Genomic DNA, 14,644 nt, shown 5'->3' with positions numbered 1-14,644 from the left:
TCTGCTCTTCAATACTTTAAAAAGTTCCTGTGCAGCAGATTTGCCCAAGATCTCTTTATAAAGTGTTAAATAGCAAAGATGTCAGTGTGAAGACTTAAGGCTCACCTGACCCAAACCACAATATTTTTCATAGCCTTATATACATGTAAAAGGTGGACAGTAAATTAGGAGGACCACAGAAAAATTGGTGCATTTGAATTGTATTGTTGGAGAAGAATATTGCCAGAACAACAAACAAATCTGTGTCGGAGGAAGTACAGCTTTTAGAAGTCAGAATGATGAGACTTTGTCTCTTAAATTTTGGATATATTGTTAGGAGGCACCAATCCCTGGAGAGAGGGACATCATGCTTGGCAAATAGAGGGGTCAGTGAAAACAAGAAAGATCCCAGTGGATGAATTAACATAATGGCAACAACAGTGGACCTAAACGTAACAGTTGTGAGAATGACGCTGGACTAGACATGATGTTAGGGAAATTTTCTTCCAACAGCTCTTTGATCATTTTCTCTGGGCTTTTTATTGCCTTCTCCTGTTCTTCATGGTGTCCCAGATAACTCTTTGGATTTTTTTCATCCTTTTCTGATTGTTCTTTTAGTATACCAGTATTGAGAATTTTATCTTCAATTTCACTAATTCAGGCTTCCATTGTTTCAAATCTACTCCTTTGCCCTCTATGTATATTGTCCATTTCTGAAATCTTAGTATTAATCTGGATTTCTAATTATAGGTTTAGTATTATTTCAAAATTCATATTTATTTTGTATAGTATATTCTTGTAGTGTTTTCCTGAATACGTCTTAAATGTTTTCTGGGTTGTCCTTGCTTTCCTCAATCTTTCTGTCCATTCTTTGAAGGTACTTAAATATCATTCTTTTGAATTATTTTTCTGTTAACAGTGGGTTTGGATGAGGGTGGGAACCTGCTCTGCCAGACCACCTTCTGCTGCATCTCGCTGACCCATTTGCCAGTCATTCTCTCCTCTCTCACCATCCTGCTCAGCTTCTCCTCCCAGTAAGCACTCAGTCCACTTCTCTAACCTTTTCTCTGAAATTCAGGGTTCCTGAATTTGTGTGTCTATTTATTTGGCTTCTCATTATCTTTGTTGTAGAGGGTCAGTGTAGTGGGTCTACCTAGTCCACCATCTTGCGGGCAGTTCTGGTCCACATTTTCATCCACTATTTAGGACCTTCTAATGTGATCCCCTTTCAGAGCAATTGGTGGTTTTAGCCAGGCACCATCTAGTTCTTGTAGTTTCAGGGTTGTAGAGGCTGATTATCACATGGCACCCTAGTTCATTGCCTGTGATTTTCTCTACTTGTATTTTCTCTAGATGGGGAGAGACCAGTTGTTACACCTCAGACGGTCACTCATGAGATTTTAAGATGCCAGTTGCTACTCACCAAAGTAGGATATAAAGGATTGTCTTTGTGGACTGTGTTATGTGAATTGACCTTGACTTCCCATGGGACTATGATCCTGGGTCCCCAGGCCCAGCAGCTCATTCCCTCATTGCCAACTTCTTTTACATGTGGATATCCAGCACCATTTGTTAAAAAGACTGTTTGTCTTGGCCCTCTAACTTGTCAAAAATTAGTTAACCATAAATTTGGGGGTTTGTTTCTGGACTCTCAGTTTTGTCTCATTGATATCACTGTCTGTTCTTGTGCCAGTACCACAACTGTCTTGAATTTTGAGGCTTTATAATAAGTTTTGAATTCAGGACGTGTGAGTCCTCCAACTTTGTTCTCTTTTTCAGGCTTGTTTTCCTATTCTGGGTCCCTTGCATTTATGTATGAATTTTATTATGACATTGTCATTGGTTTCTGCAAAAAAATCTACCTTAGATTTTGATAGGCATTGCTTTGAGTACACAGTTCAATTTGGAGAATATTGCTGTCTTAAAAATACTAAGGCTTCCAACCCATGAACCTGAGTCCTGATGTGGCGCTATACGATAAGCACTGGACTGCTAACTTACAAGGTCAGCAGTTCAAACCACCAGCCACTCCTCAGAAACCCTACACAGGGTCACTATGAGTCGAAACCAACTTGACATCACTTAACAACAATCCATGAACATAATGTCTTTATTTTCCTCTTTAATGTCTCACAGTTTTTACAGTATACATTTTACACTTTAAGAAATTTATTCCTGAATATTTTATTGTTTTTGATGCTATTATAAATAGAATTATTTTCTACACTTCATTTTCAGATTGTTCATTGCTAGTGTGTAGAAGTTCAGTAGATTTTTATATATTGTTCTTAATATGCTGTACCCTTTCTGAAATAGTTGGTTAGTCCCAATAGTGTTTTAGTGGATTGCTTAAGCTTTTTATATTCAAGATCATATCATCTGCAAAAAGAGTTTGCATCTTCCTTCCCAATGTAGATGCCTTGTTTGTTGTCATTTTCTTGCCTACTTGCTCTGTCTAGAAGCTCTGGTGCAGTGTTGAATGAAAGTGGTTAAGAATGAACAGTATTGTGTTTCCTATCTTAGGGGGGAAGCATTAAGTCTTTCACAGACTTGTTTTTTATAAGTGCCCCTCTTTGGGTTGACGTTTTCTTTAGTCCTAGTTTGCTGAGGCTTTTTTTTTTTTTTGGTGACTTTTTAGATTTTGTCCAATGCTTTTTCTGTATCTGTTTATATGATCATGTGCTTTTATTCGTCTACCAGTTCGGTATTGCTATGACTGGTCTTTGGATATTAAATCAACTTTGCATTCCTGAGATAAACACTCCCACTCCACTGAGCTCCACTGGGACTGGGGCTGTGTTATGCTCACCAGTGTTCCCAGGGCTCTGTTTCACAGTAGACACTTAACAAAGATTTGTAAAATAAATGAAAAAAGTAAGCCAGTATAAAATGATTGGAACCACCTTGGTCTCTCACCCCTCCCCTTTTTACTGAGTCTTAGTTGAATGAAGCAAGCTGGACCCACCCAGGTGGGGTGCACAGATGTTCTCTGAGGCCAGGACCCAGGGGTGCAGGGAGCTGACATGGTCATTCCCTCATTCAGGTCTTCTCTCCATGGCCAACTCTGGTCCAAACACCAACGGCTCCCAGTTCTTCCTGACATGTGACAAGACCGACTGGCTGGATGGCAAGCATGTGGTATTTGGGGAGGTCACTGAAGGCCTGGACGTCTTGCGACAGATTGAGGTAGGTGACCAGGACACCTCCCCACCAGCCTGGTGGGAGATCTGAGGGGACAGCTTCCAGTGGAGGTGTGGGCAGGTGAGGGTGGGTACCCTAAGCAGCTCTTTCTCTCCCCACCTCCTCCCCTCTGATTGCCCCTCTTCTGTTCTGCCCAAAGGCCCAGGGCAGCAAGGATGGGAAGCCAAAGCAGAAAGTGATCATCTCTGACTGTGGAGAGTATGTGTGATCCAGTGTACGCTCTGCTCTGCCCCGGTGTGTCCAGGGGAACATGCAAGGTGCCTCTGCGGGTGTCCCTTTGAAGAAGCAGCTGTATTTGTACCATGAGCCCTTCTTGGAGACAACTGGGAACAGCTCCTCTGCAGGTACAGCTTGGTTCCTCCAAGATCCTGGCTGTGGGTCCGAGGAGCCAGCGAAGGAGCTCACCCTCCCCACCATGGGCAGTCTGGACGGTCTCCGGCTTCACTGGGCCTTTACTGCCAGGACTTCTCTCAGGCCTCTTAGGACGTTTTTCTCTAGTATAATAAATCCTAGTTTTTGTACTGCCACCTGCCACCTGCTGACTGAGTCCTAGATATTTTCAGAGGTTGCAGCTGTTATTGGGCTGTCTGCCTGGACATGGCGACAGCACCACCTGTGAGCCAAGTCTCTGAGGAGACAAGTGTGGTGGACCATTGCAGGGCAGTGGAAGTCAACCAATGCAAAATGACCTCTGTCTCTGGCTGACGGAACACTTGCATGGCAGCAAGACGGACACCAGCCAGACACCCAAACCCTGAGGTGAGGAGTGCACAGGTTGAGTCAGCCAACCTTGACTCCAGCTGCTCCTCAGACAGGCCCAGGTCAGCTATAGACTGGGCCAGCATTGGCCAAGGACAGGTCCCTGAGATAGGACGTCCGGTGCTGATCCCTTCAGCTCATGCATCCCCAGCTACTGCTTTCCTTAGGCCTGCCAGGTTTGGGAAGGACACACTGCCACACACCACACGGGAAGTGGGGCAGAGGGTCTTGGAGAGGACCAGAACTCTTGCAGGAAGTGGGCAGGGGATGTGCTGACCTCTAAGGGCTCTCTCTCTCCCACCCCTGCCTGAGCTGTGACCACACTTGAAGTTTTCTTGGCTGAAGAGGAGGCTGATTGGGTGGGACTGGAGGCCGCAGCAGGCACATATGGGTGTGGCCTCATTCAGTGGCAGCCACAGGCCTTGACCACCATGTTGCGGTGCTTGCGCAGGATGACGTTGTTGCTGCTGTCATAGTAGAGCACGGATGTGGCGCTCAGCTTGGTGGGTGCGCAGCACGCCTTGGGGACAGCGTCAGGCTTCATCAGGTGCAACTGGTCAGGGAGGGCGGTGACAAAGGCATGAGTGCAACAGCCTCCTCTAAGGACCCTCCCAGCCCAGCCCAGCCCCCAGCTCCGCCTGCTCCCTGCACAGGCTCCGCACACCCCCTTCACACTCCATCCTCTCCTAGGGGCAGAGCTGGTGCCGATGGGCACAACTGACCCTAGAGCATCCCTCCCACTGCCCCTCAGGGCTCAGCCTGAGTCCCTGGCATGATGGTCCAGGTTCCACTGCTCCCCGGACCTCCTGGCCATACCCTGCCATGTCCACTCTCTTCAGACATGGAAAGTCCAGCTAACCCTGCACACCAGGCACCTGGTGCTGAGCCCTCTGCCTAGAGCCATCTCTGCAGCACCACTTCCTCTGGGCCCCTCCACTTCCTCCGACTCCGAACCCCTCAGCATGTCTTCTCGTTATTATCTGTGCAACATTCTGGACATGCAGGGTTCACCTCTCAAAGTATGTTCTGCCCTCGTGACAACTTCTGAGGTCAGTCCTGCTCTGTGCAGACAAGGAAACTGAGGTACAGAGGCCACAGGGCACGTCCAGGGTTGCAGGCCTATTTGACAGTGTGGCCAGAACGTGCCGCAGGTCAGTGATTGTTCTGACAGGCTCCAAAACGGCTTTTATCCACCAAGAAAGCGACTGAACAAGCAGGCCGTTTTCAGCCTACACAGAAATACTGACCCTGAGACTTGGCAGGATGAGCTGCCGTTTACAGGGACAATCCCCAAGACCAGCACCACCACCTACCCCTCAAGGACATGGAGATGGAAGCAACCTGCTACCATCGCTGTGTGGACCTCCAGCCCTCATAACAGCCTGGCCGCCCCGTCCCCTGGCCCCAGCTCTGAGCCAGCCAGCTGAGGAGGACTAGTCACTGAGCAGTGGGGTGGCCTTGGGACCTAGAAGCCTCTACAGGGATGTCACTCAGACTGGGACATCAGCCGCTGCGCCCAGCTTTCCAGCTCTCAGCATTATGGGCCATCTGAAGAGGCCAGGAGACACAGCCTCCACTGCCTGCCCCAGAGCTCTCAGGGTAGGGACTGAGGGGGGTCTCTACTGAACTGGGACACTTGAGGGAGAAGTCAGCACCATGGGACACTGCCATTCTGTGACTCCCCACTCGGAATCAGAGCTCCATCAGTGACAAAAAGAGAAGTGGCCCAAATAGACTGATGAAACTGATTAGTGAAGTCTATGTGTCATTCTGTCCCATTCATTTTTGAGTCAAGTGTGGGTGGTGCACCAGATCAAAAGCTCTGATCTTGATGGGCTGTGTGCATTCTTGGGTACAAAGTGCATAACTCAGTCCCTCAGTTTTCTCCTCTGACAAGTGGGTGTAGTGATACATTTGTTCTCATTTCCAACAGAACTGTTTCTCTGATGCTGGCCTTGTGTCAGCCCAGCCAGCGTGGAGAAGGGGAAAGTATCCCAGACAAAGGTGCTGCTCTCACAGCATCAGTGGGAAGTGATGGTGCACCAAGGGAAACATTTCAATCAACAGCCAAAACATAATGAAAGCAGACCTACAATGCTGCAAGAGCATGAGGTACCACCTCTGTCCAGGGCACGGCACAGAGGCAAGGCACACAGGACACAGGAAAAAGCCCCCCCCCCCCCAGGTGCAAAGGCAGGGGGGTGCAACAATGCAGCCCATCTGGACACCAGGAGTATGCCAAAAGACGAGGGTCCTGGGATGTGTTGCCATGTGGAGATTAGCCCAAGAGGTCTATCGGATGGCTAATGAGGAGCCACCTTTCCCAGACCAAGGGCTCCAACTTCCTCCTAGGGATGATGGGAAGCCAAGAATGATGTCAGATTTGGGCTTTAGGAAGATCCCGATGGCTGCTGTGCGGAGCCTGGGGTTACATGCTTTCTTTTTCCTCAGGATCCCCTAGTGGCTCCATTCCTTCCCACATCCCTGGCCTCTGCTCCTGGGTTCCTGTGACTCCCCTCTCTATCGCTTCAGTGCTCAGGAATTACAGGCCATCTGCATACTGCTGTCTCCCAGTTAATCTTGGGTCAAAGCAATAATTCACAGTTTTACACAATTCCCACGTGCCATACACTATACTAAGCTAAATACTGTTCTGCTAGAAATGTATAATTCTGTTTTTTACATGAATGTCCATGCATGCGTGTTGATTTAAAGATCTTTCAACGTATTGATGTCTCTAATACTTATAGCTTCAGCTTGAACCACTCCCCTCAATTCCAGACATCCAACCAACGTCACCCTTGAAGCTCTAACAGGACCTGCAACGGATCAAGGCTGTAGCAGAACTACACATTTCCTCAACCCCACCAATTATGCGGGCTGCACACCCAGAAGACACCCTGATCTCTTTACTCACACTCTCATCCGCTCCATGGGGGCATTGTTGATCTATCTCCATGGTCTATGCTGTCTTACCTCTTCTCACCACCCACCCAGCTACCCTGTCCAAGCTGCCACCATCTCTTGTCTGGTACTACAACAGTCTCCTCACTGGTCTCCCTGGCTGCTCCATCCTTGATCCCCTATGGTCCACTCTCCCCACAGGACTAGAGAGATACTTCTAGAGGATACGTCAGACCCTGACGCTCCTCTGCTGAAACACTCCAATGGCTTCTCAGGAAAAAATCCACCTCCTGACTGGAAACCACAGACCCTCAGTGACCTGGCCCTGCCCACCTCCAGCTTCACCTCTGTCTGCTCTCCCCTTCATTTAATCTATGACAGCCCCACCTCACTAACTGGCCCCAAGCCCACCAAGCTCCTTCCTGTTTTAGAGTTTTTGCACTTGTTCCGCCTACCTGGAACATTCTCCCGCCAGCTCTCCACATGCTCCTCCTCCCATAGTCTCCCTCTGCTGAGTGGCCTACCCTCCTCTTCCTTGCAGAAGGCATCAAGTCCCCTGTCTATGGTCCACTGACAGCAGCCCCAGTGAGCAGGGGCTATCTGCTGCTGCCCACCCAGTACACAGTGAGTGCTCACATCTGTGACTGAGGACTCGGGAAAGGCAGGGCAGTGGCAGTGTGGAGGGGATAGATTCTTGGGGGTACAGGTGGTCTCCCCTCAGGGGCCATGGAGACCACGTGGCACTACAACAGGGGGGCAGGGTTACTACACACAAGTCTTAAGATCACCCCCGAGCTTTCCCAAAGGAAGTCTGCTCCCGGGTGTCTGGTAAAGTCCATCTGATCATTGGGAAAATAAGCATGGTCATACCATCAAAGCTTCTGTGGTTGATTCATTTGTTCTCAGTTTGAGACATTACCTTTAAATAACCCGTGACTACAAAAACATAAGGCTCTGGGGTGCGAGGAGCTAGGAATGTAGGTAAGAAGTTCTAGAAAGACATTTCCACAGCAGAATCAACAGCACAGAAAGCACTTATCAATAAGCAGCTGTAACAATGCTCCGATTAGAACAACTAGGCATTGAAAGTTCCCTCTGGAAGCCGAGTGTCAGCAGGCACAGAGACTGTAGAAAATGTGGGCATCGAGGAAGGGAACGAGGGAAACACCAGCAGGGGAAGTAACTCAGGGTTGAGACCCTCAGCCCACAAGTGCCTCCGTGCCATGTCCTGGTGATCCCTGGGGTGTGGAGAGGCACACACACAACTCACACCAAGTGAACGTGTGTCTCATGGGGACAGCACACATTGGGATATGGGGACAGATGTGTGTTCAGATCACGAGTCCCAGGTGGGTGTGCACGTGTGTCACCTGTGTCTGCATTTGACCACGTAGAGGTGCACCCATGTGAGTCCATGTATGTCCCATGTGTGCCTGTGAGAACACAGACAAGTGTGGACTCAATGTGTCCGGGGTACACACAGACTCAGGAGGAATTTGTGTATGTGTGTGTGTGTGTGTGTGTGTTTTGTGGACTTAGTAAAGAAAACTCCCTGAGACACGGAGCAGCTGCTCTCGTCCCTCTGAGCCCCCTCCCCTCATGCTCTCCCCGGGGACACTGACCAGAGACTGCAGGATGGCATGGTTGGTGGCGTTCATGCAGGCGTCCAGCGGGAAGGAGCACTCCCCCTCACAGTAATAGGCCGAGTAGCCTCGGGGGGCGATGACCCAGTCCTGGGGGAGAGGAAAGGGCAGTCCAGCATGCGGCACCTCCTTAGCCCTGGGTCAGCATGTTCACAGGGCAACTCGGGCCCCCACCCCCCAAGCTCCTCAGTGGACAGGGCTGGGCACTGACCCCACTACACCCCGTCAGCGCTCTGTCGGCGCACCCCCATGCATCACTCACTCTGCCTCAGTTTCCCTGAGGACTTAGAATCTCCATTTTCATGAGTATTACAAAAACAAACAAACAAAAAAACTCTCTCATTGTAAAAGTCACACATCCTCACCTTAGAAAAGTTGTTAAATACTGAAGATAAAATATATAAAACAAGAAAACCACCCAAACGTGTACCTCCTCCCTGGAGATGTACTTAGGTGGGCTATCAGAAAGGGGGGAGGGAGGAGTTACCAGCCAGCCGAGGTCCTGGAAGCTGACATAGAGCTCATGCCGTCGGCACACCTGCCGCCTGTTGGAGCCGTGGATGTCATCTACAGGAACAGACAGTACAAGGTCTGTTCTGGGTCTGACTCTGTCCAGCTGCCACAGGGCTTTACCTGAGGGGCGGGAAGGGCCCTTAAGGGCGCATTGGTTGAACAAATGATGGGAATAGAAACCATTTGGTTTCATAAAACCCAACCCTGGAGCTCAGTTCATGTCACAACCCAGCTCAAGAGTCTTCCTTCAATGGCTCCCACTCTCAGCCTGTCTCCACCCCCATCAACAGTCAAACAGGACCCCTCGACCTGAGCAGGGAGGACAAGCACATCCTTTGTCCTCCAGGGACACTTCCTGGCCCACTTTCCTCCAACCACATCCATGCCACATGTGCAAGTACACTCAGCTGAGGTCAGCCAAGGGTGGTGTCCATGAAAGAAGGACCTAGGCAGGTCAAGCCTGTCCTGACTCAAGGGGCTTGCCCAGTGGTTTAGCCATCACATAAATGATTGCGAGAGCCCGCAGGGGCTGGACTGTAGGAAGAAGGCACCATTGACCCTAACCCAGGTCTGGGAACGGGCTCCTGGAGGAGCCAAGTAAGGCCAGAAAGTGGGACTTCCAGGTGGGAGGGGTGGCGAGTACAGAGGTTCAGAGCATGAGATGGGGGAGGGACCAGTCACTAGGGTGCCTGGGGCAAAGGCCTGGTGCCAGGAAAGGTGGCTAGGAGGAGACTGGGCACGTGTGCTGCCCTCAGTCTAGAGGTTCTTCCCCACCACCTGGCTCCTGCTCAGCCTCCCTGCGCAAACACTGCCGGGCCCCAGAGCCAGGCCAGCCCTAGACCTCACCAAAGATCCCCGGGAGCCTGTTGGTCTGTGGCAGCTCGTTGGTTTTCTTCAGCAGCCTCCTCTTCAGCGGCCTCACCGCTCGTGAGGTTCGGATGGGGCTGGGGCTGGCCCTGAAGAAAGTGACCACGAAGGGCTGTTTGGGGCGCGGTGCATGGCGCCCTAGCAGACCAGCCAGTCCAGGGTCCACACTGTGTCCTGAAACAGAAAGGACAGAGAGTGGTCACTGAGGGCACGGCAGGGACCTCTAATGAAGTCTGGGCAGGTCCAGGAGCATAGAAGCTAAGGCCTGAGGGCACCCACTGGCCTCCAGGTGCTCGTCTGAAGATGAGTCCCAAGGTCAGCCCAGCTCCCTGCAGGCAGGTCTGAGGGAGGAGGAAGGTGAAACACAATCCTTGAGGACCACAAATGAGTGATGACCAGGAAACTGACATCTGCCATGTTTTTCAAGTTTCAAAATTGTTTCACACCCCCGTCTCACTCTGTCTTTACGTATTTCTTGTTTTCCAGAAGAAATTTCAGAGTCCCAGCCAGGGACCCTCAGCATCAGGGTCCTCAGACTGAGGACTCCATCATTAGCACTGGGAATGGAAAGACACCACCAACAAAACCACCTTCCTGCCCTCTTTTTTTTTTTTTTTAATTGTAGAAACAATATTATAATCACAGTAAGAACAGTTTTGAGAAAATGGTATCACTCCTAAGGCTTTTCCCCCACTCCAACACATTCATTTTCATATTTCTTGGTTGATTTTGATTCTTTACACAATTGTAAGCACAACAAATAAGTTTACATCCACTCCCCTCTCACTTTTTCACATAAGGAGTCCTGATTGTACTGTGGGTTAAGCACTGGACTGCTAACCACAAGGTCGGCGGTTCAATCCACCAATTACTCCTCTGGAGCAAAATGAAGCTGATAGCCCCAGTAAAGATTTGCCATCTTGGAAACCCTTATATAAATAGAGTCATGACGAGCTGGAATCAGGTTGATGGCACTGGGTTTTTTGGTAACTTTTTCACATAAATATTTTCCTGCTTGTCAAAATTGATGTTAAATGTTGTCAAGTCAGTTCTGACTCATAACAACCCTGTATAGGGTTTCCAAAGAGCTGCTGTTGGGTTTGAACTGCCAAATAAACATTTCAATACAGAAAATTACTTTGAGTCAACATGCTATACATTCATTATTCAGACTTTTATGTCACTTCCTGGCTTTCATTATAAAGACAAAAATGAAATCAGTCTCTTCTTTTTCTGTGAAATTTTCTTATGCAAATTTAAAGGAGCAAGATTACTAGCCTATTTTTATATCTCTTAAAACATATTATCAAGCCAATAAGATGGTGGACTAGACAGACGTGTTTACACAGACCCTCTACAACAAAGATATGGGAGACCAAGTGAAACAGACACAGAGGATAACCCTGAACTCTGAGCTTCAGAGGAAAGCTCCATCTACTGGACAATAGCCTACACCAGCTCTTATGCCACCTAATCATGGACAAACACCAGTTACCACCAGCCAAACCCATCCTAAACTAAACTTCATGACCAATGAATGAGTGGGAAATAGTACACATGCTTCCAATTTCTAATCAAACCCACTAGAAGACAGTTGGTGAGGACCTAAGAACACACCAATAGTACAATCATCAATTCAATACACCACCACCACAATGTCAATGAGACAACAGATCATTTTAGTTCACATGAACAAACAAGAGAGTGATTCAAACAAATGACCAAGATGCAGAGCTAGAAAAGTTTCTGAGGAAGAAAATGGAACTATCAGAGAAAGAATTAAAAATAATGATATTTAGGTACCTTCAAAAGATTGAAATCAAGTAGAACACAGAAAAAAACTTAAGAAGAATTTAAGGAAAACACTACAAGAACAAATAGTCAATTCAAATTTTCAAATAATACAAAGTCTACAAATAGAGATCCAAAAGATTAATACTAAGACCTCAGAAATGGAGAATACAATGAAAAGGCAAAGAAGTAGATTAGAATTAATGGAAACCCAAATTAGTGACCTTGAAGAAAGATCTATCAATACTAGTAAAATAGAAAAACAATAGAAAAAATAATGAAAAATTCAGAAGAAAGTCTGAGATTTATGTAGGACACCGTGAAGAGGAATAGGAATAATTTATGGGTGATCAGAATTTCAGAACAGGAAGAGACAATAAAAAACTTGGAGAAAATTGTCAAAGAGTTGCTGGAAAAAAACTTCCTTAACAACATGAAAGATGAGAAGACAACCTCAAGAAGCTTAAAGAACCCCAAACAGGATACAGTCCCAAAGAAAATCACCAAGACATAATCAAATTTTCCAAAACCAAAGACAAGGAAAGAATCAGGAAAAAATGAAAAGTTACCTACAAAGAGGAACCCAGAAGACTAAGCTCTAATTTCTCAGCAGAAACCATGCAGGCAAGAAAGCAATAGGATGACATATCCCAAACTCTGGGGAAAAATTGCCAACCCCAAATCATATACTCAGCAAAACTGTCTCTCAAATATGACAGGGAAGTTAAAACATTTTCAGATAAAAATTAAAGACATTTATAATAACAAGACTAACTTTGCAAAAAGTACTAAAGGGTATTCTTTACCTTTAGTACTCTGAGATCTAGCAAAACAGACAAAACCTTAGATTACGATACATGACACCACCACCCAGAATGCAAACTAGATATAGAAGTATCCAAAGTAAAACAAACCCACAAGACTGAAAATAGGAAACCAGAGATACCGATTTATGATGAAGTTAACTACAGAGCAAAACCATGGAATAGTGTAGATGCAGAACATTCAAATGGCAAGGAAATCAAGTAGATTTTTAGATAAAGCAGACTGTTTTAAACTAGGAAAAAATCAATAATTACAGGGTAACCTAAAAGAAAATTAATACATCTTCATATCAAAATTAAAAGGAAAATCAGAAAGATTTAGTAAACATTAAAACAACAGTAATGCAGAAAATGTAAAGAAAACCCACGAACAAAATTAATTCAGTACAGAATTCAGAAATTTATATGGAACAAAGAAACTAGAAACACCACTGCAAAAACCATGTAGAGACCATATCTGAACTCCCCTGGCTTCACTAGGGGGAAAGAGAATCAAGCTCAAAATCAGCCCAAGGCTGATTCCTATGAAGTGAAGGTCAGACATGCTTCTACCCTACAACCTTCTTTACCCTATTCTGACACTAACCATTCCTCCCACAGCACTCTCTGCTTCACATCTGGTTTCAATAATCCATTGCAGTGGCCATACACAACTCATAACAAAACTCATAATTATGGGGTTTATCAGGGAAGTGAACAGGGTACAATTCAGGATCAAAACCAACTCAGGACGCAGCAGTTCTCTAGTCAGGAACTCCTCTTGTCTGCCATTCTACAGGCACGCCTCACTTTTGTTTTCAGCCTCTCAACCACGTGGTCCCTTGGCCTCTACCCTGCTCCAGCACGTGTTACAAAGTTCTTTGAGCCAGTCTGTGAATGCCCAAAGGGCCCATTCTCCAAGCCAGTCTCCTGTCCATAGGCACTCAGCTTTACTCAGTCCATAGGCCTAGAGCCTGAAGCTGCTCTGTCTCTCCATATCACCACCTCTGCTGTGGTCTCTGCCATCACCATTTCTCTAGGTAGGGCTCTCACACGTCACTCATGCGCTTCCTTTTTGACCGTCCTGGGACCTTCCTTCTCTGCTTCTGAGATGGCTCCTTTTAAGCCTAGATAGAGGGCAACACTAACCAATCCCAACCTTAGAGTCCTTATACCTTATTTGCATGGTCCCACGCAATTACTTGGTGGGAATTAAGAAGACTTTGGATAGAAAAGCCACATCAAGTAAATTCATGGCACCACAATCACACACACACACACAAAAAAAAACCCCAGCAAGATGACAGCAAAAAAATCATAACTATTGATAATCACACTGAAAGTAAATAGATTAAATGCATCTGTCAAGAGACAGAGATTAGCAGAATGGATAAGAAAACAGGATCCTGGCATGTACTGTCTACAAAACACACACCTTACACACAAAGACAAAAATGAACTAAAAATCAGAGAATGGGGGAAAAAATCTCAAACTAATAACAATAAAAAATGAGCAGGAGTGGCAATATTAATCTCTGATAAAATAGACATTAAGGCAAAAACCAGCATGATGGACAAAGAAGGACATTTATCAAGATTAAAGCGTCAATTGAACAGGAGGACATACCATAATAAATATCTTTGATTCCAATGAAAGAGCCTCAAAATACATAAATCAAACTCTGATAGAACTGAAGAAAGACAGCGACAACTCTACAATAACAGTAGGAAATTTCAATACACCACTTTGGATGAAGGACAGCACAACTGGAAAAAAACTCAACAAAGACGCAAAAGCACTAAACAACATAATCAACCAACTTAACCTCATAGGTATCTACAGAACATTCAACCCAACAACAGCACAACGTACATTCTTTTCCAGTGCATATGGAGCAATCTCCAGGATAGACTATAGGTTAGGTCACACAGCAAATCTCAATAAACTTTAAAACATCAAAATACTATAAAGCATCTTCTCTGATCACAATGCTATAAAATTAGAAATCAACAACAGGAAAATCAAGGGAAAAAATCAAATACGTGGAAATTGACTAACACTACTTAAATACTGTAGACAACTGTCTGGCCAACTGATTGGAAGAGATCAATGTTTGTGCCCATTCCAAAGAGAGGTGACCCAACGGAATGCGGAAATCATCGGACAATCTCTTTGATATCTCA

General features: G+C 46.4%; 2 protein-coding genes across 3 annotated transcripts in view; one reads left to right on the top strand and one right to left on the bottom strand.

The window, feature by feature from the left end:
* PPIE (peptidylprolyl isomerase E (cyclophilin E)) overlaps positions 1-9,004 on the top strand; it is a 42,905-nt gene extending 33,901 nt beyond the window's left edge. Inside the window, exons 9-11 of one of the 2 annotated variants that reach the window (XM_006867572.1) lie at positions 3,023-3,165; positions 4,471-4,486; positions 8,967-9,004. In XM_006867572.1, the coding sequence (XP_006867634.1) occupies positions 3,023-3,165; positions 4,471-4,486; positions 8,967-9,004 (197 nt within the window). Of the gene's footprint in view, positions 1-3,022; positions 3,166-3,319; positions 3,389-4,470; positions 4,487-8,966 lie in introns of those variants that run through there. The other variant, XM_006867571.1, reaches the window with a different exon arrangement.
* The window catches only part of LOC102831375 (bone morphogenetic protein 8B-like), a 67,464-nt gene continuing 57,061 nt past the window's right edge, over positions 4,242-14,644 (bottom strand). Inside the window, exons 4-7 of the mRNA XM_006867573.1 lie at positions 9,846-10,040; positions 8,974-9,053; positions 8,466-8,576; positions 4,242-4,492 (exon numbers count right to left, since the gene is read on the bottom strand). Coding sequence (XP_006867635.1) covers positions 4,343-4,492; positions 8,466-8,576; positions 8,974-9,053; positions 9,846-10,040 — 536 coding nt within the window. The 3' untranslated portion in view covers positions 4,242-4,342. The remainder of the gene's footprint in view (positions 4,493-8,465; positions 8,577-8,973; positions 9,054-9,845; positions 10,041-14,644) is intronic.

This window comes from Chrysochloris asiatica, unplaced genomic scaffold, assembly GCF_000296735.1.
Source record: "Chrysochloris asiatica unplaced genomic scaffold, ChrAsi1.0 scaffold00106, whole genome shotgun sequence".
Taxonomy (NCBI): Eukaryota; Metazoa; Chordata; class Mammalia; order Afrosoricida; family Chrysochloridae; genus Chrysochloris; species Chrysochloris asiatica.
Note: the sequence above shows the minus strand (reverse complement) of the source record. Positions and strands in the feature narration are given on the sequence as shown.